This window comes from Drosophila subobscura, chromosome A (assembly GCF_008121235.1).
Source record: "Drosophila subobscura isolate 14011-0131.10 chromosome A, UCBerk_Dsub_1.0, whole genome shotgun sequence".
NCBI lineage: Eukaryota > Metazoa > Arthropoda > Insecta > Diptera > Drosophilidae > Drosophila > Drosophila subobscura.
In genome coordinates this window covers 8,954,093-8,977,528 of record NC_048530.1, presented here as the reverse complement: position 1 = coordinate 8,977,528, position 23,436 = coordinate 8,954,093, and the positions used below count along the sequence as shown (strand labels likewise).

At 38.1% G+C, this 23,436-nt stretch overlaps 6 protein-coding genes across 12 annotated transcripts; 4 read left to right on the top strand and 2 right to left on the bottom strand.

Moving 5' to 3' along the window:
• The first annotated feature begins 488 nt into the window (after window positions 1-488).
• On the top strand, window positions 489-3,864 carry LOC117893308 (WD repeat-containing protein 6). Its single transcript, XM_034799896.1, has 3 exons — window positions 489-641; window positions 710-1,438; window positions 1,495-3,864. The coding sequence occupies exons 1-3, from the start codon at window positions 584-586 to the stop codon at window positions 3,696-3,698; spliced, it is 2,991 nt and encodes a 996-aa protein (XP_034655787.1). The 5' UTR covers window positions 489-583; the 3' UTR covers window positions 3,699-3,864.
• Window positions 3,865-5,269: 1,405 nt separating this feature from the next.
• Window positions 5,270-8,959, top strand: LOC117893406 (cell wall integrity and stress response component 1). Of its 5 annotated transcripts, none has more exons than XM_034800045.1 (5): window positions 5,270-5,351; window positions 6,016-6,287; window positions 7,471-7,579; window positions 7,819-7,983; window positions 8,498-8,959. In XM_034800045.1, the coding sequence occupies exons 1-5, from the start codon at window positions 5,285-5,287 to the stop codon at window positions 8,560-8,562; spliced, it is 678 nt and encodes a 225-aa protein (XP_034655936.1). In that variant the 5' UTR covers window positions 5,270-5,284; the 3' UTR covers window positions 8,563-8,959. The 5 variants fall into 5 exon arrangements, with proteins under 5 accessions (XP_034655936.1, XP_034655900.1, XP_034655911.1 ...); XM_034800020.1 differs by lacking the exon at window positions 5,270-5,351 and adding an exon at window positions 5,594-5,958 and having other exon boundaries at window positions 5,992-6,287; XM_034800027.1 differs by lacking the exon at window positions 5,270-5,351 and adding an exon at window positions 5,596-5,913.
• Window positions 8,960-12,073: 3,114 nt separating this feature from the next.
• Window positions 12,074-14,012, bottom strand: LOC117893386 (leucine-rich repeat flightless-interacting protein 2). The gene is made up of 6 exons (XM_034799985.1): window positions 13,858-14,012; window positions 13,310-13,597; window positions 12,887-13,250; window positions 12,666-12,818; window positions 12,425-12,609; window positions 12,074-12,325 (listed from the first exon to the last, which is right to left on the bottom strand). Exons 1-6 carry the CDS (start codon window positions 13,942-13,944, stop codon window positions 12,215-12,217), a joined length of 1,188 nt encoding a protein of 395 aa, XP_034655876.1. The 5' UTR covers window positions 13,945-14,012; the 3' UTR covers window positions 12,074-12,214.
• Window positions 14,013-16,199: 2,187 nt separating this feature from the next.
• On the top strand, window positions 16,200-18,655 carry LOC117893346 (probable arginine--tRNA ligase, cytoplasmic). 2 transcript variants are annotated; one of them, XM_034799939.1, is made up of 5 exons: window positions 16,200-16,241; window positions 16,295-16,432; window positions 16,483-16,820; window positions 16,892-17,221; window positions 17,460-18,655. In XM_034799939.1, the coding sequence occupies exons 1-5, from the start codon at window positions 16,200-16,202 to the stop codon at window positions 18,607-18,609; spliced, it is 1,998 nt and encodes a 665-aa protein (XP_034655830.1). In that variant the 3' UTR covers window positions 18,610-18,655. The 2 variants fall into 2 exon arrangements, with proteins under 2 accessions (XP_034655830.1, XP_034655837.1); XM_034799946.1 differs by lacking the exon at window positions 16,200-16,241 and having other exon boundaries at window positions 16,330-16,432; window positions 16,490-16,820.
• Window positions 18,656-19,719: 1,064 nt separating this feature from the next.
• LOC117893395 (39S ribosomal protein L3, mitochondrial) lies at window positions 19,720-21,164 on the bottom strand. Its single transcript, XM_034799997.1, has 4 exons — window positions 21,055-21,164; window positions 20,890-20,992; window positions 20,285-20,829; window positions 19,720-20,220 (listed from the first exon to the last, which is right to left on the bottom strand). The coding sequence occupies exons 1-4, from the start codon at window positions 21,126-21,128 to the stop codon at window positions 19,800-19,802; spliced, it is 1,143 nt and encodes a 380-aa protein (XP_034655888.1). The 5' UTR covers window positions 21,129-21,164; the 3' UTR covers window positions 19,720-19,799.
• Window positions 20,328-23,375, top strand: LOC117893435 (beta-lactamase-like protein 2 homolog). Of its 2 annotated transcripts, XM_034800056.1 has the most exons (5): window positions 20,328-20,339; window positions 22,208-22,330; window positions 22,402-22,571; window positions 22,627-22,836; window positions 22,900-23,279. In XM_034800056.1, exons 2-5 carry the CDS (start codon window positions 22,212-22,214, stop codon window positions 23,277-23,279), a joined length of 879 nt encoding a protein of 292 aa, XP_034655947.1. In that variant the 5' UTR covers window positions 20,328-20,339; window positions 22,208-22,211. The 2 variants fall into 2 exon arrangements, with proteins under 2 accessions (XP_034655947.1, XP_034655955.1); XM_034800064.1 differs by lacking the exon at window positions 20,328-20,339 and having other exon boundaries at window positions 22,212-22,330; window positions 22,900-23,375.
• Window positions 23,376-23,436: the final 61 nt, after the last annotated feature.

The window sequence follows — 23,436 nt, the reverse complement described above, 5'->3', positions numbered from 1 at the left end:
TGGATTGATTGCATAATAAGGTTAAAACAGAAAACTTAACTTGTTATAAATCCATATTATCAGCTGCTGTTAATAAGTAACAATGACTTTGTCTTAGACTATTATCTGGAAATTTTTAAATAAATTAATTTTAGCATTTTGTGAATATCATCTAATCACAAAAGCCATCCTTCATTATGCGTTGTATTTTCTGGGCATATTTGCAATTCCTCTGGGAATTTAATTCTGCTTCCTTTATATGTTGCATTTTATATATAATATTTTTAGTTCTCGCCGCTATATCCAATTTGTCATTGACCCATTTAAAGATTGATTTGCCATTTTTCTGTGACTAATTGTGTAGATTTTTGAAATATCATCAGCAAAGGGCTAGCCCTAGACCCATATAAGACTAATGGCCATCTGATGTAGAGGACTGCGGCAGTGCCTGGGGCCCCCCTGATAATAATTTTGTGGCCAAAAAATTCAAACCGGTACTATCGTATAAAATATAAAAGATACTATTCAAATGGATATATCGATATAGTATCAACAAACTCGTCGGTATTTGTCTTATATTGTATCAAAATCCTCCAAATTCCAAATGACGTTAATATCGGATGTATTAGGTTTGCACGTGTCTTCCAAATTTATATTGGCCGGTAAGTTCCATGTTCTACGCATAGGGATCTACGTATAGTAAACATTATTTTAATGCTTTTATGTGGAGGCCATGGAAATCAGGCAGTTTTGCATTCCCCGACCGCATCCCTCCAATTGCCACTAGACGCTCGTCAAGCAAAAGTACATGGCTTTGCATTGAGTTCTTGCCATGGCTCAAAACACCTGTTATTGCTATATGGGGAAAATGCATTCTCGTTATTAATTTATAACGATGATGAAAAGAGTGAGCCGTTTCAATTAATATACGAAGGTGAAACAATGGACTGGATTAACGCTGCGACAATTTTTGACAATGATGAAACAAATGATTGGAAATTTGTGTTGCACATGTCTCACAGCTCACTCTTATACCTTCAGTGTAGCATCTTACCAAAGTTAGTCTGCACTGTGTTGGAATTAGCCAGTTGTACCGACTTCTCAATGCTTTACCACACGCATCTGTATGGCAATAGCTACAATGATTTGGCAATAATAAGCGGGAATGCGTTTGGTGAATTGTTGATTTGGCAAACGCATGGTGCAATAGATATCGATGCAATTAATTCAAAAAGAAAAACATATCCATTGCTGTTACGTATTCAAGCACATAATGGGGTTATCTTCTCCATTAATCTTAGCCTGCAGTCAAAGATTTTAGTTACTACATCTGATGATCGTTCTGTGAAGTTCTGGAAAATTGAAAAGGTCGGGCCATGGAAGACAGTCGACATAAAACCTATGTTTAGCTGCTTTGGTCATACTTCACGAGTAATGTGTTCTACCGTCGTCGAAAATGGTAAGATTTTCTAACATAAAAGGACGGTAATACAATTCAAACTATTTATGATGCAGGTGGCCAAGCATATGTTATAAGTGGTGGAGAGGATTCTTATGTGTGCATTTGGAACTCTTCCGGAGATTTGTTACTAAAACGTCAGCAACAATTCGGGGCACCTATATGGCGATTAGGTTTTCATAAAGCTACCTCTACACTCTATAGTACTAGTTCCATAGGAAATGTAATTGCTTATAACATTAAGAACGTTTTTACCCCGCAGAAAAATCAACTAACTGTGATGAATGACTTAGGTGAGGCGGCAATTGAGTTCATCGGAAAGGTAAAATTCGTTAATGCCACGAATATTGTTGGGCTAAGTAGCAAAAATCGCTTATTTTATATGAACTTAGCGGAGGCATCGCCGCATCTGAATAAGTGGCATCTGGTGCCGAACTTTCCCTGCTACAAACGTACAGTGCTCGAATTGTTTGATGGAGTCATTGCTACTTGTGGTTACCAGAGAATAACGTTGCATAGTTACAATGTGCAAAAACAACAATTCGAGATTTTATTTGATGGCGTTAGACTTAAAGGCACAATTCGCGCATTTCATTTTTTAACCAAAGAACATTACCTTGTATCCGATGACTTAGGAAATTGTCAGCTTCTAAAGGGGCGTGAGCTAGATTTGGATTCAAATATTTTGTTGAATGATTGTGATAGATCCTGGACAACTGCCGCCATACTCGTATTAGAAAAATTTCTCTTGTTAAGTAATCGTAAGGGTCATTGCATGGTTTACCACCGCGGTGCTGGGAATAATTTTGAGCTGAAAAACATTATCAAATGTTTGCATGGAAACATGGGATCAACTTTTTTGAAGTTATTGAATCTAAATAGTCACGAAGTGGACGTAATGAGTGGAAGCCACGAGCCTTATTTGAAATATCTACGGTTGACATTAGCTGATTGTAGTTTAACAGTCTTCAAAAAGGAGAGCGTCCCACTAGGATGGGTTGAAGCGTCCCAAGGTGAAGATGTACTTCTTGGCTTCAATGATAATCATATTGTGGCCTGGTCGCGTCAATACGATGTGCTTCTGCAAAAGGCTTGTGGGGGTGGTCATCGCTACTGGGACTACCATCTACACAATGGTATACTTAATATATGTTTTATAAAACAAAAAAAAGTTGTATTTTACCGTAGCTTACTTTACAAGGAAGACAGCCCGATAATATTTAAGCGGATTAACTGGCACACCCGCAATTGCAACACAATAAAACTTCTTACGGCCCACAATCTACTTACACCCTTAATTCTATCAGCAGGGGATGACAATATTATAAAAATTTCCAAGCTAGTCCACGATAACTTAATTCATTGTGCCGAAATTCACTCACACATTTCAAGTGTACGTTCTTTAGAGGCTTGTCTCTATAAATTTAAAAATAATGTATTTACGTGGCTTATTTTCTCAGTCGGAGGACGATCTCAACTTTGCATTAATCAAATTGACGTCACAGTTGCAAGTGAGTGCCACGTTAGTGAGCTGTGTACTCACAAAGTTCAAAATACGTCAGAGTCAAAAGTCGGCACTCTTGAAGCAAGACTGATGGCAATTGACATCGCACAACATACCCTTTCGGGTGTTTTTACGTTATATATAGCCAGCGCTGAAGGTAAAATTCGCCTTTATCGTTGGCATCATGAAAGACCCTCAGAACTACACTTTGTTAATTTTATTGATATAAATAGATGTCCACTTAAAATGCAGTGGATCAATAGCAAAAGGCTTTTGCTCATCACAACAACAAACGGCGAAATTTACGCATATGACCAGACGCTTTCCATAAAACGTTTTCAACTCCAACTACACAACGGTGGCATTAATACCTTAGATATAAAAATTGATGGGCAGTTTTTGCACCTTTTGTCTGGCGGAGATGACGAAGATATACGGTATACAATTATAAATTTCGACAACTTAACAATAGAGGAGAACAGGGAATTTTTGGGTCTGCACAACGCTCAGGTTAATGCAGTATCATTACAAGAGGAAAATGATAGTGGCACATCTCAACTATTTGCTTATTCATGCAGTGTAGATAAACAGATATATAGGATCAATTTGAGAACCCGTCAGTTCATTCGTGTTGGATGCACGTGCATAGCTGATATAAAAGGGATGTTGCTAGATGATCATCAGCGGATGTATTTTTACGGATGCGGAATTCAAATTTTGCGTCGGAAACTATTTAATAAAGGATATTTAAAATGAATTTTCATTCACTATTTTAAGTGAGTCGCTAGCATAAAATGTTGTCTCAGATATATGTAAGTACTAGTTCTTACTTACTACTCACTCACAATAAGTAGTAGCAACTGTGTAAATTGAGGCAATGCGAACAATTATTTCAAAAAAACAAGTTTCCATTTTGTGTTTTGGTTTTTTTGTACAAGCCTGTAGTTATTAATCTGAAGAATGACTAAATTACTTTTGAGTTTTATTATTTTTGCATGTTATTATCAATTACTATTAATAATAATTGTATATATGTACATACATACATAAATATGTATGTATATTATATACATACATGTCGGAGAGTAAGAAATTGTATAACTATTCTTTTTTTATAAAAAATAAATGTTAATTGGAACTTAAACTTGTTTGGTTCTTTTGGTACAAGCTCAATTTTGCTTGCAGCAGCATAGTCTGAGAGCAAGAGTTGCTCTCCAAATCAGGACACCAAATCATGTCGACAACCAGTGCCATAACTTTTCGAGGCACAGAACAAACATGTCGTGGCACATCTAAAATCAATGCAGGCATCATTCTCCTTTGTTCATCATTTTGAATTCTGTCCTCGGCCTATATTCTGTAGCGACTAAATCTGAACATGATCCGATTTCGGACTGTAATCTGAACCAAACTTCGCTCTTGGAAGTTCTACAATCGTCTTTCTGGTCAAGCCATCCGTCGGACGTCGAGAGTTGTTGGAACTAACGCTCATCAGCTCTTTTTTCATGGTTGGTGGATAGAACCAGTGTGGATCGATGTTTCACACCTATACAAATTCCAACCGTTCCCCCGGGAGGTACTGATTGTGAAGAGACTATAAGACGCGAAAATAAAAGAGATTAACTTAACCAAGTCAATAAAAATCATGAAACTGACTCAATACTCCTGTTTTACCAAGAAATATTAAATATTTTACATTTTTTACAGACTTAATTTTTTAAACATAAATAAAACAGTGTACCCATAGATCATACATTTTTCCCGCTTTGGTCATACTGGGAATCGAGCGAAATATATGGTACTTTCTGTTGCAAGAAAATTTAGCGAATTCGAGTACTGGGCTTAAGGCTAGTGGTTTTGTCCAGACCGAAATAGCTCATCTCTAGTGTAAATAGATATTAATGTAACTCAGTGCTCATCAAGGACGCACTATCGATAGTTCCATCGATTTTCTGGCATCACTAGTGTGTATATCTATTTACAAATTTGACTGCACAGTAGAGAAATTAATTCTATGGTTATGCCAATTATAATGTAAAAAAGCTTAATATGCCTGCGGATTTGAAGTGAAACAAGTAACAAATAACAAACAAAAATATTGACAACCAATGTTAACAGCCTCTTTTTGTTTATTTAAAGTGCATTCGCGAGTCATCACTAACTAAATATATTGAATGTGTGCAGATAATAAAAATAAATCTGTGTATGTGCATATAATAAAAACGATTTACAAAATAAATAATTAAGGATGAACCAATATACGCGCACAGCATCTATATAAAATAAAACCAATACAAATTGAATACACACATATGCGATTATGCGTATATTTATGAGCACATATGTGTACATTTTTGTGTCGCTTACATAAATACTATAAATTAATTTTGTTGTCGTTAGCTCTCATCTGTCCGTTTATTTTTGTGTAATAGAAAATGTTCTGTAATCGTTGTACTCTAAAAAATAAATCAAAATGAAATAAATATTTAAATGCGATACAGAAATTCGAAATAGTATCGAATTGTGAAATTTTTCCAAATAAAATTCCAATTGATGACAGTCATTGGCATAATACGGACCGTATATCTCAGATTTTCACATATGTATTCAAGTACTTATGAACATGCTTACTTGTGTATATATTTTTGTAGATGCATTCGTCAATATTTAAAAAAGAAATACATTTTGCATGTCGGACAGTGCTGTTCTATCAAAAAAGTTAATTTTCGTATGTGTTCGTCTCGTCGTTACGCTGTCTCAATGAAATCATTTTAACTTAACGCCATGCCGTCAACTCCATCGGTTGAAACACCCGCAGCTCAAACACAAAATCGCCAGTCCAAAACGGCCATAGTAGTGAGTGAGCAAAAATTGCAATTGCAAAATGTAAAGCGTTCTTATTCCGTATCCTCGAGCGTATCTTCGTCAGCTTCATTAGAAGCCGCTGGGTCTGCAGCGTCTCAATCAGTAGGTGAGAGAAGTGTTGCCATTGCTCTACCGCAACCACTTTTGACGTCTCCATCATCATCATCATCATCATCATCCTCAACCTCAACCTCAACAAACGTTGCAGCTACAATTGCAGCAGTTCATCATCAGCGCCAATCTTACTCTTTAGTGCAAAAAGAATCATCGTTGCGCTATCAAGTTAAGCCAAACCAACACCTCGCAAATATTTCGCTATCGCTAACAATGACTACGTCAGAAACGGTGCCATCGTTAACTGGATCATCTGTGGCTAGTCTAGGTACTTCAGAGGCTACTTCACGTCAGTGCACCAACGCCAAAACAAAAGTAACACCGTTAACTTCGCAGAAGATACACCGAACCATACCATCTGATAAAGTAAGCATTAAGTATTAATTTAAAATTTAGTATTGTAGCGTTTTATAAATAATGCTAGAAAAAGCGACAGAGAGACTTCAATTATCTTTTCCTCTAAGCTTTCTACTTTGAGCGCGGCCCCCTTCCCTACGGCATGTTGTCTTCATCAATAGCAGAAAGTTAATAAAATTGAATGAAAAATGGAGCCATGCAGGAAATTACTTGTAGTGGGATGTCATCGGTAAATTCACCTTGCCACTTGTTAGTTTTTGCTTTCTTGATCGTCATTTTAAAATGTGTACGTTCTGTTGGCAAGGGACCCTGACGACATATAGAACAAAGCCCAGTAGCCAGGGCCGTACGTTTTCGTCGTGTCCTCACCAAAATTCTGGTTGCGAAAGAGTATAAAGCTAAGAAGAAGGCTAGGCCCCCTACACCTCTTCCTAGTGGTCAGGCCAGTGCTCCTGGCCTTCTTCCTCTGCGCCATCCTCCTTTTCCCACTGCAATTCCTCCCAGTCAAAAAACGAACTTCCTTCCGATTAGCCTATTAAAATGCTCGCGGCTTACGTAGTGAGCTTATCACAATTTTTATGAATAGTTTCACATTTTCGTTCCACGTTATTGTATTTACCGAAACCTGGCTTAAGCCGGACATTCTTAGTTCCGAAGTTTTGGCAGATTGGCACAAAATGTATGTAAAATGTCTCGACGTGGAGGAAGGACCTTGTGCCCATGTCCCGATTTAACTTTATTGATGGCTTACTAGAACTGCCCCTGCCTCAAGTTAAACATGTTAAAAATTCCTTGGAATCCACTATCTGAAAAACATCTTTTATAATTCGTATCCATAAGAATGTTAGCAAGTCTGTCGCAAAGAAAAAAAAACTAAAGCTATATCTGAGTTATGCGCTATTCCTAAAATGTTTAAGAAAATTTTAACTCCGCACTTGCAACATCTCTGCAAATCACTTACAACCAAAAATCTTTTAGAGTTCAGCTCCCCTGTCACTAAAGGCTTCCAAGACAACTTGCAGACGGATGATAGTCGCTTTTGAACGCGACTCACAACATTCCTCCTCGTTTTTTCGTGAAGCTTTTCATAGAAAAAAACAATTTATCAGATATAAATAAATATGAATATTATCGAAGTAAATAATAATGGTCCGCATCACTCTATAATGCATGTATTCTTCCTTACTTTCAGATTAACCTACGTTTAATCCTCGTTAGTGGCAAAACCAAAGAATTTATATTTAACCCATCAGATTCTGCTGGCGATATTGCACAAACAGTATTCGATAATTGGCCAGCTGGTGAGTACATTCTTTTGAGTATTTATAGGAATAGTGTTGAATTTTTAATAGGAGTTAGCGAAGTGGATATGCCTTAAATTGGGCATTAGACAGGCGGTAACTAAAGAAAAGTAAAGAGTTATCAATAGTAAATAAAATTTGAGACTTTACGTCTCGATTTGAGTACCTGATTTTCATATAATTAATTGAATAATTAAATAAATTCTTACACAGTTCTAAAATATCTTCTTTTTTTTTAGATTGGAAGCGCGAAGCCGTTTCAAAGGCGGAAATTTTACGTCTGATTTATCAGGGACGTTTTCTTCATTGCAATGTAACGTTAGGAGCGCTGGGACTTCCATTAGGCAAGACGACTGTTATGCATTTAGTGCCTCGTGATAATTTGCCTGAACCCAATTCGCAAGGTGAGTTAAATATTATACGTTACTTAAGATGGTTTTTAATTTTAGTACAGTACACTTTATACCCTGAACTCAGATACTGTTTGAAGAATTTTAAAATATTTTGCCAATTTACATTTTTGTACCTCATCCACACTCCATTTTAGTGGTTGGACTTAATGACTTCCTTAGGGACTGAACGAATTGATGGTCCAGATGATTTTCTCCGGTGCCATTATCTCTCGTACGAAATCCTTATTTTCTTCTCCTCGATATCATTCCGTGTCCGCGGGGGCGTTGGGTTTCCTTACGTCTGTTCGGCGACGTGTTTTGCTCGCTATAAGCTTCGGCTGTGGCTCTAGATTCGCAATGTCCCTATCTTCAAACAAGCTAATTTAATATTTTTGTCTCATTTAAGACGATATTGTATAAACATTGATACAGCCATACCTACCTTAACGTATTTATTTATTTTTTTAATTTATTTTATTTTATTCAATTGAATTCAAGTAACTAAACATTTTCTTTCTTAATATAGATCAAAGACAAAAGAGTAAAGGCGGTTCTGCAAGTTGCTGTTCGACAACGTGCTGCATTTTGTAACTAATTTTGTAAATAAAATAAATTACTTAAATTAATTAATGATAAATGAAGTACTACAACTATTACAATTTTTGCGCTTTCAAGAAGTTTTTAGGAATCAAAACGACAGACTTCGTTTCGTTAAAAATATTAATGTATATAAAAAAAATATATTTTATTGATACACTCTATAAATACGTGAATTTGTAAGCAAAACCTAAATGCTTTTTCTGTTCTAGCTCTAATAGCATAACATGTAATATATTACCAATACAATACAATATACGTTGAGCAATCTTTACCGTAAAATTAAATGAAATGCAAAATATCTTTATGCACTAACTAAGCTATACGTAGAGATAAGGTAACCAAACCAAATGTACCCAAGTCCTAAATATAATATGAATGTATTTACGCACTTATGATTTTGACCTAGCGTCTGCAACGCACCGATGGCTGCAATTCCGACCCTACAAAATTGTATGTCTAAATACATCTTTGGGAAGACCTTTTTTTTAAATCAACATCCCACAGCTTATACCACTGCAACGACTTGATTTTTTTTTTTTATTGTTGCTGTTGGGTCAAGGATGTCGGCTAACGAAACTTTTCTCGATCCTTATACCAGAACTAGGTCAAATTATGATATTTACGTATTTTTTCTTACTTGAAAAAACCTGCAATATGCCTCCCGAAATCAAGTAAAAGTGTGGCCTAGGGTGATAGGCCGACACTTTAGACCCCGGGGTCCGTGGGTTCGAGCCTGGCTTAAAATTTTGTTTGATTTGTTTTTTTTCCTTTTTTCAAAACTGTATTTTTTTTAAGGCCCACTTACGCTTTGCTTTGCTATCCAGTCGTAAAACTTGCCTTTTAAAATTGATCCGCAAAATCATGGTTAGCTGGTTGACAAAAAACTGCATTACCGGCGCACTGCTTCAACCGCGCACTTTTCGATACGATAAGTTATATATTTTGGTGGGCCAGTTATTAAAATCAACATCCAATATCTTATATATAAATGAATTTGTTTAAATACCGCATTTTCAAGGCAGTGCTTCGCCTACGGACTGGTTCATAAAATATTGCCAACAGAAAGCAGTTTGTCTGCATGGATTGTAGTTATTTGAAAATACTTAGTATAGTGATAGTTTATCGCCTGGCGACATATCTCCTCGCAGACCCTAGCGACATATCTCCTCGCGAAGTTTAACGTCATATCTCCGCGCGGAGGTATGTCGTTTCATAACGTCATACAGTTGCGGTCAAAATAATAGTAGTGCTCCAGAAATGTTTGATAATTAATAAATTTACTACACTTTTTGCGCTGTTTTCGTTGTTAAATAATACTTCTATGGTTTATTTAATAGCCTATTTACACAAGGGCTGATTTGTTGAGTTATTGCGTTTCGGGGAAAGCTAGGTATGAGATTTTTGTTGGCCCAAACACTCCCATGTGTCCCCACTAAATGGATATCTACACATAAATGTATAAAATTGAGCTATTCATGACTTTTATTCAATCATAACTATCTATAAAATGTAGCCAGAAATGTATCAATTACGGGGGTCACGGCTCTGTTTTTTTCCAGAAGGCAGGAAATTCAGAATAACAAATGCATTCCTCTTCATGAAAAAATTATCTTTAATGAATGATTACTGTAGGAGGATCCAGAGTAGGACAAATGATTTAGCAATAAGCCACAGGGACAAGGCCCATGTGTGAAACATGAAGAATAATTCGTCCAGAAGATTGAGGGAGTGTGAACCACAAAGCGCCTAGCAAAAAAATTGTTTTTTATACCCGGTACTCGAAGAGTAAATAGGGTATATTGTATTTGTGCGAATAACGGTTGTATGTAACGCACAGAAGGAAATGTTTCCGACCCCATAAAGAATATATATTCTTGATCAGCATCTATAGACGAGTCATATAGCCATGTCTGTCTGTCCGTCTGTCCGTCCGTCCGTCTGTCAGTCCTGATGAGCGCCTAGTACTCAGAGACCATAAAAGCTAGAGCCACCAAGTTTTGCATCCAGACTTCTGTATGCTCACACTGTGTACAAGTTTCAAGAATTAGCCCCGCCCCCGCAAGAGGTCAAAAACCCAAATCTACAATTTTGAAGATAAAAGACATCTAAAAACGCCATTCTGTAGGGAATGACCATATCTATCAGATCACCAATTTGGTCCGATTGGATCATTATTATAGCCACACTGAAGAAATTAATTTGCAGTGGCTAAACCCACCCCGTCCCGCTGCTTATATTTGATTTTTTCAAATTCTCTCATTCACACTCTGCCTCGCGCAGTGGCAGAGGCCTGTGCCTCTGACACGTCTCTGCCTCTGCCCTGACTCTGCAGTGTGTTGCTCTAGGGGAGGGTGGCGAGCTAAAGTAGCGTGTTGGCGTGAGTAGTGTTGTTGATGTAGATGACAGATGAGGAAAAAATTTAAAATTTGACAAATAACCGCTAAGGTGCAGATGTAGTACTGAGTGCCGGGTATAAAAGTTGTGACGCGTAAGAAGCGTCTCACACGTCCCTTCTCGTTTTTTGTTGCGTCGAAGAGAAATGGCCAGTATGATCCAACGGACTGTTGCTCATGGGCTGTAGCAAAGAGGCGAATAAGTGTAGGTGAATGCATTGTGGAGAAGCGGCGATCCGGTTTTTTGTAAGTGGAAGTTACTGACTCGGCGTGGACGTCGTCAGGAAACGTAAGTTTGAAGTTGAAAAGCTTCCGTGAGCACAGGAAATTTTCACCTTCGGAACCTTAAGTTTACCGGCAACAAATTTTCGTTTTTCAAAACGTGATTTATTCCCCGCAACATTCTCGTCAATCAGGGCGTCCTTCATGCTCCGCAGTGAAAATCTGCAACACCTGGCCGTCAAGCGGTCCGAGAAGACACAGCTACGAACAGCCACGTGCGGCCCTGAAGACGACCCTGAAGGAAAACCCCCCAAGGACGAGATATTTTCTGCACCAAACTCTGTAATTTAAGACCAATAAATATAAAAACATACTTTTGCCATCCCAATTTACATTTTATTCTTGCCGTTATATTTCAGAGATCAAACTAATACTCCGGCTATATGGCGCCACATCGAATTTCTGTGTAATTTTGAGCCAAGGTCAAGGTGGGTTTGACAGCCAATAAAGTCATAGCAGCAGTGTTTTTGAATGCACGCTGTTTATTGAGTACATTCAAAATAGAAGAACAATCAATTGGGCAAACGTACTCTAAAGATTTAATAAGGATTTGAAAGAGAAAAGGCCACATTTGGCCAGGAAAACAAATCTTTTCCATGTACAGATTGCATGGCAAACTGCTCCCTAAACTGTTTATTCTATTCTCTGAATTTAAATGGCTCTGCGGAAATAGATTTGAGTCAAACGATGAAGTCATCTGAAAAAGGGTCTTTTTGCTAAGGTCTATAAGCTAACTTTTATATGTTTTTTAAGGAATTATTTAATTACAAATCTTTAATGTGACTTTCAAATCAATACAAATATACTCGTACATACTTTATGTTACAATTATGATTAATTAAACAGCGCTATCAACAATTTTACTTGCAATATTTACGTTATATTGATTAAGTATTATTTTAGATGTCCTCAGTAGCATGAGTGTCGTGGCTGGGGTTGAGGATATCGATGCGATTTAACATCTTAGGTCATAGGTCCTTAAGAATGGCACTTTTCGCATTTTTTAATTTGTCAAGTCGTTTCAATAAATGGTTATTAGCTGTCTCTGTTTCTTCCAGTTTTTCCAAAACTTCACGGTGCTGTTAGATTTTGAGAAATAGGTATTATTTTTCTTATTTACATTTAACAATAGTTCTATAAATTGTTCGTTGCTTGTAACTTCTTAGCAAATAGCTTACCTCACGTTGTAGCTTACGGCGTTCCACTTTTAATTCTGCTTCTGCCTTTTCGGCGGCTTCTGCGGTGCTTTTGTATCGAATAACTTGCGTCTCTGAACGGGCTAAGCTCGATTGAAGATTAGCCATTTCTTGTTCAGCCTTTTGTAGCTTATATTTATAGTCTGATATGATTTTGTTTGCTTCTCCTGCGGGATAAGACAGTGAATTTAACATAGAGAATAATAATTCATTGGGTGCATACTTTGAGCCTCATAATCGTTGTCTTTACCAAAGGGACCCGGTGAGCCAGTTCCAACAATTCCTTCGCTTTTATACTCTTTAATTATTTTTTGCAGCTTCTGCACTTCGGATAGTAATTGCTGCTTTTCATCGCTAAACTTTTGTATTCTTACATCTGAAATACAACACAGTACATGAGTTGGTGCTTTGGTCATTTAATTTTTATGACGGAAAGACAATCACCTAAAGAACCCTGAACGGAAGCCAGTACATTAGCATTTTCAACACTGACTAGAGCTCGCTTGGCATCACTGCCATCGGCATTTTCAATTGCAACAATCACAAGGCCCTGCTCTGCAATCAATGAATCTCGCTCGCTAAGCTGACCTTGAACTAGCTTAAGCTCAACAGTGGTGCGGTCTAAGTTTCGTTTAATTGCGTTGCAGTCACGCGACTTCTCTTTAAACTCGCGCTGCAGCTGTGCGAATGCCTCTTGCATGGTTTCACATTTGTCCTTAAGTAATTTGACTTCGTACGACTGTGATGCACGATCATTGTCTAGCTGTGCATTGGTTATCATAGCTTTCCGGAAACGTTCTTCGACATCCTAAAAGAAAAACATGCATAGCAGTATTCATGGCGAATAATAACAATGTGGCTACCTACGTTAAGCTCGTGCTTGAAGTCGCGTAAGCTTCTGCCTTCATCCTCCAAAGAATCTTCACTACTACGTCGGGATGCCGTATTTCGAGTAATATTTATTAATCCGCCAAAGACGAGACGTGCAGGATGTGCCGAGATCGAGTCACTACCAAAACTGGCACTCGAGTTGTGCATATCAAATACCCGGTCAGCATTTTGTTCTTGTTCCTTTTGTTGGCGTTCAAGCTCTCTCATACGTATCTCGCGCGCTTCAGCACGTGCCTGACGACGTGCAGCAAGACGCGCTTCAGCCTGTAAAAATCAAACAGAATATTTTAAGAGTTTTATGACAGCAAATTCTGATGTAGAGGATGCCACCCGACAGGTGTGATGGCGAAGAAGCCTGGGGGAAATTAAATTTGTTTGCTCTAGCTCTTATAGACTCTGAGAGCTAGGCGTTCATCAGGACGGTCAGACAGACATGGTTATGTAGCCACGCTTATTGCACTAACTATAACTGCATTAAGATTCGTGGTAATGCGTTTCGACCAGCATGCATGACGTTTACGTACCTCTTTTGTGATTTGATCTAGAGCGTTGTCCTCTGCATTCACTCGTGTATTGTTTCGTCGTCGACCAGTGACGCTTGTGCTTTCCATTTCATTAAAATGTACTATATTAACAAACGGTTCAATTTATTTTGTATCTTGATACTTTAGTTTTCTTGGTAGCGGCAAGGCACCTTAAGTGTGTAGATCGGAATAAAGAAGATCAGTGACGAACGGAATGTTTTTGATGTAAAAAAGGAATGTCAAACTAAAAAGGAGCAAAAAACATCTCTACGGCATATCGCAACATCGCATTTATCAGCACACTTTGTTATTTCAACGAGAGTATAAATTAAACGAGGAGAAACATTGTGAGACGCGCTGTCACGCGTCACAACTTTTATATCCCATAAAACCTTAAGCTTTTCTTGAATCTTAAATTTTTCTACACTTCTCAAACTTTCTCACACCAACACACCCTTTTAGCTGGCCCCCCGCCAACAGCGCCACACACCGCACGAGCCAGAGTGTGCGAGCTGCTGGAGTGGATGAGGGCTAGCCACTGCAAATGAATTTCTTCATTCTCGCTATACTAGTGATCCAATCTGAATCTTACTCAGAAATCTGATAGATGTGGCCATTCGTTTTCTCCTATCTTCAATATTTTAAAATTGTGTGCGCAATTGTTAAGCAAACATGATTCAGTGTGATATCAGAGCAGCATGGATGCAAAATTGAGTTGCACTAGTTCGTATAGTCTCTGAGAAACAGGTGTCTAAGAGACAGATGGACAGACAAACATACATATGTACATAGACTCAGCTATTCATGCTGATCAAGAATATACATATGTACATATGTATGCACACTTTATGGGGTCGGAAACGATTCCTTCTGTGCTTTTCATACACCCAATTTCGAGCACAAATTTAATACACCCCCGTCACTCTTCAAGTACCGAGTATAACGAAAACATGACTCCTTTCCATACATCTATGACTTTTGTTTCATACATGTATGTATTCATATGTACATATGTGTACATAAATGACATGATAAAACTTAGTTGTCAGTGTGAAGATCCTTGGCCATCGCCTAAATTTGCACGTACACAAAATTCAGTTGCATTTCCTTAAATTGTTTCTACAAAATGTTTACAGACAACTCGAAGTGGACTTTCAATTGCTCATGTAAAAAAATTTAAAATTGTCAGCAGCACTTTCATATTTTTGACTAGGTGCAGAGGCCTACCTATGTACATATGTATATGTATGTTTAAAAGAAATGTACATGTGTAGTATCTCCAAGAAGATTTCCCCACGTTCAACTTTATAAGTTGTTTATGATCAAGTCCTCTATATAATATCGAACTTCACTTCTTTTAACTAATACCAATAACTGCACAATTGAGAGCACCAAAGTAGAGCTTGGTCAATAAATCCCTCGCCGCTCTATCGATACATACATACAATATTTGTGTAATTGCCTATTTACACTGACATGAGTTACGTCTCGATAGTTGAGTCAACTCAATAACTCAGAAATTACGTTTACACTTGCACAGAGTAGAGTTATTGAATTTTGGCTACGGGACGAGTTCGTTTACAAATAAAAATAGTTTGTATTTCAGAAGAAAAGAATTTGATACTCATATATAGAATTTTCACACTGCTATCGATATCGGAATGTACGCAATGAAGCAGAAAAGGCCATCATATTTGCAGAGAACAGCTGATGAAAGCAACAAACATTCGACATCGACACGCCTTATTTTATACGCCTTAAACGCATTTAACTATTCAAAAGTATGACGGGGAATCGATTGAGAAAGTACCGCATTATCCAAAAATGCAATCAAAAAGTTTTTATATTTCCTTTTAAAATGAGTACCTGGTTTACAATTAACAATTAACTACATAATTAAGATTAAAAATGTCTTCATTATTGCAGTTTTTTAGGCAACTTGCGCCAGTTTCCTTGTTTCCTGCGAAACGGTCGACCGAAATTCAGGCATGCATTTTTTATTGTTTTTATACGAATATCATTCCTGATTTGGTCGACGGTAAATTAAGAGCGTCAGAGTAATAGGCTTAAATTGGAATTTGTTTGAGAAAGTAAAAACCGAAGTCTGCTAATACATATAAAACCATATTATTATTATAAATGTGATCAGCGTGATTCCGTGTTTCACATCTTTGAAAGTTTCCCAGCATTCCCCCAAGAGTAATATAAATATCGATACAACCATTTACGTGATATATATGTAATACAAATATATACCGATAAATATAAATACGTGTACGATAAAGTTATTAAAAAGTGTATCGTGGATTTTGGCATCCAAATTACTAATTCAAATAAAGAACATGTCAGAACTAGCTTTGGAACTAAAAACCCTGAGTGATTTGGTAAGTATGTCATTTTGTGTAAAAATAACTGGACTAAAGAAATGCATTTTAAGGAACGCAAGACAGAAGAGCTCTCTTCCCAAATAAACTCGGTAACACGCGGCGACCGCTGTGAGGAAACTGACGATGATCTGATCAAACTCAAAGTTACAAATAATAAGCTCAAACACCGTTTATCCTTAATTAGGGAGGTGAGTTGTTTTAATGAAGTATTTATGAATTGAAGTAAATTTCTTTAAAGTCCATAGCTCAGGAACTCAAATCATCCGTAATGGAGGTTACCGAAAGTTTTTCGATCACGGAGCATTTGGAAAACGTTTTTGCACAAGCTTTTGCAATAGCGTTTCCCGAATATGGAAACATACCAGTGATAATTGCACCAGTGAACAGTGCATCTGCAAAGTATGGTGACTATCAGTGTAATAATGCGATGGGCTTAGCAAAGAAAATGAAAGAAATGGGTGTAAACAGAACTCCACGTGAAATTGCCAACGAGTTACTAAAGGCGTGTCCCGCATCACCGATCATAAATAAGATGGAAGTTGGCGGGGCTGGTTTTGTGAACGTGTTTCTTAGCAAGTACGTGGTATTAGTATATGTACTATGTCTTGTGATATTTAATTGATTTAATTTTGTTTTTCTTCCAAAAGAGACTATGCAGCTAAAGCTTTACAAAACATATTGCGTAGCGGTATTAAGCCTCCAAGAGTACCAAAACAGCGAGTTTTGGTGGATTTTTCTTCCCCTAACATAGCCAAGCAGATGCATGTTGGTCACCTGCGCTCTACCATTATTGGAGAATCAATTTCCCGCTTGCTAGAATTTTTGCAACACGACGTCATTCGTATAAATCATATCGGTGATTGGGGAACCCAATTCGGTATGTTAATTGCACATTTGGAAGACCGCTTTCCCGACTTTCTCAACGTAAGCCCGCCAATTGGAGATTTGCAATCCTTTTATAAGGAGTCAAAAAAGCGGTAAGTGAATATACAACCGACCACATTTTTTGCTTTAATAGCATGTTAGATAAATCATGAAGATTTGGGGCAACTAAATTTTGTTCCACAGGTTGACAGGAATTTTTAGTGTCCGCTGGGTACCCAATCCAATCCTGATCAATCAGAATGTTTTAATGCACTTAGTTTATGCCTACTTTTCTTCGTGTAAAGTGTTTTATTTAATGTGTTGATTTCGGTCCTTTGATTTTTATTACAGCTTTGACACGGATGAAGAGTTCAAGAAGCGCGCTTACAATCGAGTGGTTTCACTGCAAAACGGCGAAGAAAACTCTAGAAAAGCATGGACGCTTATTTGTGATGTTTCGCGAAAGGAATTTCAGACTATCTATGACCGATTAGATATTACAGTTAAGGAACGCGGTGAATCGTTTTATCAATCTCACATGTTGTCTGTGGTTGATTTTTTGCGAAAGAAAAATATGCTGGAAGAAGATGAGGGCCGTCAAATTATGTGGTCAGACGAGGGCAAGAGTGGCGTACCTCTAACGATCGTAAAATCGGATGGTGGCTTCACCTATGACACATCTGATATGGCTGCCATACGCCACCGCATAGACGAGGAGCAGTGCACTTGGATCATTTATGTTGTCGACTCCGGACAAAGTACACATTTTAACACAATTTTCAAAGCAGCCGAGCGCTGTGGCATTTTAAATCCGACCATCCACCGTGCAAACCATGTACAGTTTGGCGTGGTTCTTGGTGAGGATGGAAAGAAATTTAAGACCCGTTCCGGTGATACCGTTAAACTATCAGATTTGCTTAATGAGGGAATGAAACGTTCATTGGAACAACTATGCAGTCGAGGACGCGACAAAATTCTCACACCTGATGAATTAAGTGAAGCACAAGAGGCAGTTGCTTATGGCTGCATTAAGTATTCAGATTTATGCCATAACCGTATAAGTGACTATGTTTTTTCATTTGACAAGATGCTGGACGACCGCGGAAATACTGCAGTTTACTTATTGTACACCTACACGCGTATTTGCTCTATTTCAAGAAAGTTGAGCGAAGACGTCAGTAACTTGAAAACGATTTTGGATACAGTCGAGATTGTTTTGGATCACGAAAAGGAATGGAAATTGGCAAAAACCCTTTTGAAGATACACGACATATTGTTAAAGTGCTCGAAGGACCTTTTCCTTCATTTTCTTTGCGAGTTTTGCTTTGAGGTATGCGCTGTATTTACAGAATTTTACGACAGTTGCTATTGCATTAAGAAAAACAAAGATGGTGAAATAGTTGAAGTAAATCATAGTCGAATTTTAATGTGCGAGGCAACTGCAGCAGTATTGCGTCAGTGTTTCTATATTCTAGGACTAAAGCCAGTCTCTAGACTTTAACTTTGGCAGCACGGGAAGTCTTGTTAAATATACATTAATAATATTAAATTATAAAAATTTTGATATTAAATTATATTATAATTGAAATATTATAAATATCTGCGAAGCACTATTCAAAATAAAAATCGATGATGTTTTTCTATACTGACTGACTCATAGAACTGATCCACTACGCCTTATTCAGCGAAATTATACAAATTACAAACGTAAAGGAACCAAATGTTGCACCTACATATGTATACCTCTGTGATATCACAATAACAAGTGTTATTTCATATATCGATCTACCAGATTGCTGGATCTGGATCAGATAGGATCATTCAAATATTTATAATGAACAAATAAATGTTCCATGTCAACGCATTTTGCTTATTGCACGCGGTTACTCATTCACCTTTTCTCTCTCTCACCCACGCTTCCGCGGAGAAGAGCGAGATAGAACGGCATGTTGGTGTGAGAGGAAAGATAGAAGCAGATGTAGACATACATATGTATGTAAATATGTAGATGGAGCGTAATTAAAAGCAGCTGATGCCACACTGGCAAAAGAAAGGCACTACACGACACTTGTTCCATAGGTTTAATTTGATTTTCTTACGATGGCGACTTCTGCCAAGGATGGAATTGCTCCTCAGAAGACAAAAACGCAGGTGCGCTTTCTGACTACCACCTGTAGAGTTACAGATTGATGAATAAAATTAGTTGTGACGGCCCTCTGACTGGAGTATGCTCGCCGCGCCGGGTTTCACATACATTTGTTTGATCTCTGAATTTTGTAACTATAAAAGAAAAGATCTCCTGGGTCAATAATAAAGCGTAGAGTAAGCTGTCATTTTAAGGTATTTTTCTTTACTATTTTTAGGTTTACCGCTTTGAGTTTTGAGCAGGTTTGTACTTGTGTCACTCTTCAGGGACTGTAAAGGGTCGGTAGCGGGTAGGAACAAGAATGTTCCCGAGGATGGTGCGCTCCGGAAGGCGTGAATTCTGCTAAGGAAAGAGCGCTTCGAGAGACGAGAATGTTGTTAAGGATAATGCGCTCGTAGACGAATAATATTAAAATTAGTGACGGTGCTTTAGCAGCGTCCGTCCTATAACGTTACTCCTCGTGCATTGTATTAAATAGTCTTCCAGCTTTATTTGTATTGCGTTTTAAATGAAATTAAGCTTGCTCTCAGGGATAGCAAATAAAACTATTCGCTCTTGTATACAATGGTTTCATCCTTAAATTTGTGCATCTGCTCATACCAACTGTCTTCAGAAGTAGTATCCACCTCATCATAAAATGTGGGAAACGGGGGAGCTTCTTTCAGCTTCCGCAGGGGTAAAAGCGTATCGTATATATATACTAGTCCACCGGTAGGTCCAGGCACTGCGCTACCTTGCACCCACATGACATTGTACTTTGCGTTCGTGCGCCAAATTCGCAGTCCTTTAAGAACACGCCAACGGTTTCCCATGTGACCAGGCATTTTTGTACCAGGCCAGACACGTCCCTTTTCGCCACCACCGCCAATATTACCGGCACGGCGATGAGTCTTGGTAACGCCATGTGAAGCAGGCATTCCCTTGAATCCGTGCCGCTTGACTACACCTTGGAAGCCGTGGTCTACGCTGTAATGAAAAGATAGTCCAAACAATTAATTAATCTTAATAAAATATATTCTGAAATACTCACGTTTTGCCGCGAACATCCACATATTCTCCAACGCGAAAGTGGGCAACATTCAAAGGTGTTCCAGGTGCTATTGCTCCTTGTGGTGAGACCATAAAACGCATGATATTCTTTTTTGGAGCAACGCCTGCACCCCGAAATATCTCGCAGTATTCTTTAGTCAGCATGGTTGGGTTCGTACTTTCAGCACCCACGAGGATGCAGCCATACTTGTTCAACTTGTGTTCACTGCTTGGATTCTTATTGGGCCCACACTCCTCGGGTGGCATGTATTTAATAACATGGTTGTCAGCAATCTGTAACAATGTGGTGCGCACTTTTTTGCCATTTTTAAGCCATAGCGGATACTGTCCAATCTTCCGCGCTATCACACCGCAACGCCTCGTCTTCTCGGTCCACGAACGAATTTCATCTTCCGGATCATTGGTCTGGATCAACTTATTTTCTTGTGACTGAATGCTCTTGCTAAGCGCCGGAGTACCGTATTTTTCGCAAGCTAACTCATTGATGAACTGTTTGTTTTCTGTAGTCACTAAGTCTTCCGTATTCTATTGCACACAAAAATCAATGTTAAAATTGGTAAGTATAAGCATTAAGACACTGCTTACGGTTCGTTGTTTCCGCAGATTCCAGTAAGGATTCCTTAAGCGGGGCCGGCTCAAATGGCCCTTTTCGCGTACTTGTACACTAGAAACGATGCAGCTGCCAAGCCTAATTAAGGGAAATATTCACGAATTAGTAAATAGAAAACGATTGATTCAATACTTTCTAACCGTAGCCTCCCAAGCTGAAAACAAATGTTTTGAATCATGTTAATTTTATATAACCAAATCTTGGCCATACACATATGGTGGGTTGCAATGCATCGCTATTCCAAAACAATCGATGTCACTATCGATTTGTGGGAAACAAACATCGATGTATTCCCGGTTCTACGGGTTCTGAGGAACGGTGGGAATTTTTAAAAGATGTGAAATGTGAAACATCGGCGGACACTGGCACCTTCCAACATCCATGAAAAAAGAGCTTAGAGAAAAAAAAAGCTTATAAAGAGGGGCAAAAAAGTTTTACCTCTTCATAAATAAAATAATTATTAATATTTAGCAATGATACTTGAATTAAATCAGCAGAAGAATATTATCTTTCACCGGCTAATCATGTTGCGGGACATGAATGATGATGAAGTAGCCAACATTGAGAAGGAGGAGATTTTGGAGTGGATATCTGTGTTGAACACGTCTTTGGAATAGCGCAACTTTAATTAAAATCTTTAAAATGCCAGATTCCATATAATTTTAAAAGTATTGCTATAATCATTAACAAAATAGCTCTCTATTGTTCTGTTTCATTTTGCACAATATGTTAAATATGCAAAACCGCTCAGTAACTTTTTTGAAGCGAGAAAAACCAATAATAAAAGAAAAATATATTAAACATTGTTTTTCTATTTATCAGCTCCCGTCTCTGATGGTGCTGCGTTTGATGCTTGTCTTCCTCTTGGCGATCTCTTTTCTTGCACACTTCCGATCTTTTCGGGATCTACGTAAATGTTAAATATTCTCCTGCCATCTCAGATGACCATTTCACCCTGCATCACGTCGTTGCAGCAATATTTGGAAATTTAATGATTATGATTCATACACTTTTCTACATTTTATTAATGCTTGGAGAAAGTACTGTACCCGGAAGGACAGAAATTCAATAAATATTTTGTTTTTCTCCTTATAAATTTATAAATTGAGTACCGAGTAAGAGATAATTACATTATAAAATTAAATTTTGAAAATGAAAGCGTATATTTTGGTGTATTTTTGTGAGTCAAGAAGTATTCTATCGATATTTCGAATCTTTTATTGGTCGTGGTGATAAACACTCCTACGTAACAACAAGTAGCCGCCTAATTAATTCCGATTCAACAAAGTGAAGTTAAATGGCATTAATTCCGCCTGTCACTCGCCTTACATCCTCCATAATACGTATACTAGGATGTAATCCTAGTGTTATGACGTTGCAAGGCACCAACACCTATCTGCTTGGAAATGGAAAAAAGTGAGTATGTCCAATGTTCAATCCAAAGTTCAACTAATAATATAACCTGCCCACAAATCATCATCTATTAGACGGATACTGATTGATACCGGGGATGAAGATGTTCCTCAGTACATAGAACACTTAAACGATGTCCTTCGCAAGGAGCAGGCCTCCATTGCCACTATCATCCTCACTCACTGGCACCATGACCACGTCGGTGGTGTTAAGGATATTGTGGGCAGCAGACTGGCAGACAATGGTATAACTGTCTATAATTGTCTCTGGCAGGTTCTTATAAGTGCTCTTCCATTCAGACTGTCAAGTGTTTAAGTTTCGTCGGACCGATGCAAGTGATGCATGCCCAGAGATCCCAGCTCACATACAATTGCAACCCCTTTCGAACAACCAAGAGTTCTCAGTTGAAGGAGCCAATATGCGTGTTGTACACACTCCAGGACACACCACGGATCATATTGCAATAGCAATGGACGAAGGAACCCTCTTCAGTGGGGACTGCATTTTAGGTTTGTTTTCGGCTTGGAGTCTGTTTTTGATTCTTCCATTTTTATAATGCAATCTTTCCGTAGGCGAGGGTACTGCCGTCTTTGAGGATCTGTACGAGTACATGAAAAGCTTGGATACAATTTTAAAAATCCAACCACTTCGTATCTTTCCGGGTCATGGCAATGTCATCGATGAGCCCGTTCCTAAAATTGAGTACTACATAAATCATCGCAACAATCGTGAACAGCAGATATTCCAGTTTTTTACACAACGCCCCAATGAGCGTTGGCAATCAATGGATGTTGTGAGGGAGGTTTACAAAGATACCCCTGAGGAGCTGTGGCCCGCTGCGTCCTACAATGTAAGCCACCATCTTCAAAAGTTGCAAAAGGAGGGCAAATTGGTGCTCAAGGAGTTGGATGAGGAACAATTTTATGTTTATAATCCAAAAAGCTTGCTCTAGATCTACCAAATTCAGTTTTTTTTTATTGCAGAGTTCATTAAGCTCAGATGTAAGATATTTGAGTTACATGGAAAAATACATATTTTGAAATTTAAACGACGCGTCTCTTGTTTGATACCGGTACTCAGTCAGCAATATTTTATCTGTTTACATTTTT

Bases quoted from the DNA above. Each gene is read 5' to 3' on its own strand.
- LOC117893308 (XM_034799896.1), top strand. From the start codon at position 584: ATGACGTTAATATCGGATGTATTAGGTTTGCACGTGTCTTCCAAATTT. The intron at 642-709 runs GTAAGTTCCATG...TTTTATGTGGAG, and splicing joins TTCCAAATTTATATTGGCCG to GCCATGGAAATCAGGCAGTT. The intron at 1,439-1,494 runs GTAAGATTTTCT...TTTATGATGCAG, and splicing joins TTCTACCGTCGTCGAAAATG to GTGGCCAAGCATATGTTATA.
- LOC117893406 (XM_034800009.1), top strand. From the start codon at position 5,727: ATGCCGTCAACTCCATCGGTTGAAACACCCGCAGCTCAAACACAAAAT. The intron at 6,288-7,470 runs GTAAGCATTAAG...CCTTACTTTCAG, and splicing joins GAACCATACCATCTGATAAA to ATTAACCTACGTTTAATCCT. The intron at 7,580-7,818 runs GTGAGTACATTC...CTTTTTTTTTAG, and splicing joins ATTCGATAATTGGCCAGCTG to ATTGGAAGCGCGAAGCCGTT.
- LOC117893386 (XM_034799985.1), bottom strand. From the start codon at position 13,944: ATGGAAAGCACAAGCGTCACTGGTCGACGACGAAACAATACACGAGTG. The intron at 13,598-13,857 runs GTACGTAAACGT...TGATTTTTACAG, and splicing joins TAGATCAAATCACAAAAGAG to GCTGAAGCGCGTCTTGCTGC. The intron at 12,819-12,886 runs GTGATTGTCTTT...GTTGTATTTCAG, and splicing joins TTCCGTTCAGGGTTCTTTAG to ATGTAAGAATACAAAAGTTT.
- LOC117893346 (XM_034799939.1), top strand. From the start codon at position 16,200: ATGTCAGAACTAGCTTTGGAACTAAAAACCCTGAGTGATTTG. The intron at 16,242-16,294 runs GTAAGTATGTCA...ATGCATTTTAAG, and splicing joins TAAAAACCCTGAGTGATTTG to GAACGCAAGACAGAAGAGCT. The intron at 16,821-16,891 runs GTACGTGGTATT...TTCTTCCAAAAG, and splicing joins GTGAACGTGTTTCTTAGCAA to AGACTATGCAGCTAAAGCTT.
- LOC117893395 (XM_034799997.1), bottom strand. From the start codon at position 21,128: ATGTGTATGGCCAAGATTTGGTTATATAAAATTAACATGATTCAAAAC. The intron at 20,993-21,054 runs GTTAGAAAGTAT...TCCCTTAATTAG, and splicing joins TTTCAGCTTGGGAGGCTACG to GCTTGGCAGCTGCATCGTTT. The intron at 20,221-20,284 runs GTGAGTATTTCA...TTTTCATTACAG, and splicing joins GTGGATGTTCGCGGCAAAAC to CGTAGACCACGGCTTCCAAG.
- LOC117893435 (XM_034800064.1), top strand. From the start codon at position 22,212: ATGGCATTAATTCCGCCTGTCACTCGCCTTACATCCTCCATAATACGT. The intron at 22,331-22,401 runs GTGAGTATGTCC...ATCATCTATTAG, and splicing joins CTGCTTGGAAATGGAAAAAA to ACGGATACTGATTGATACCG. The intron at 22,837-22,899 runs GTTTGTTTTCGG...ATCTTTCCGTAG, and splicing joins CAGTGGGGACTGCATTTTAG to GCGAGGGTACTGCCGTCTTT.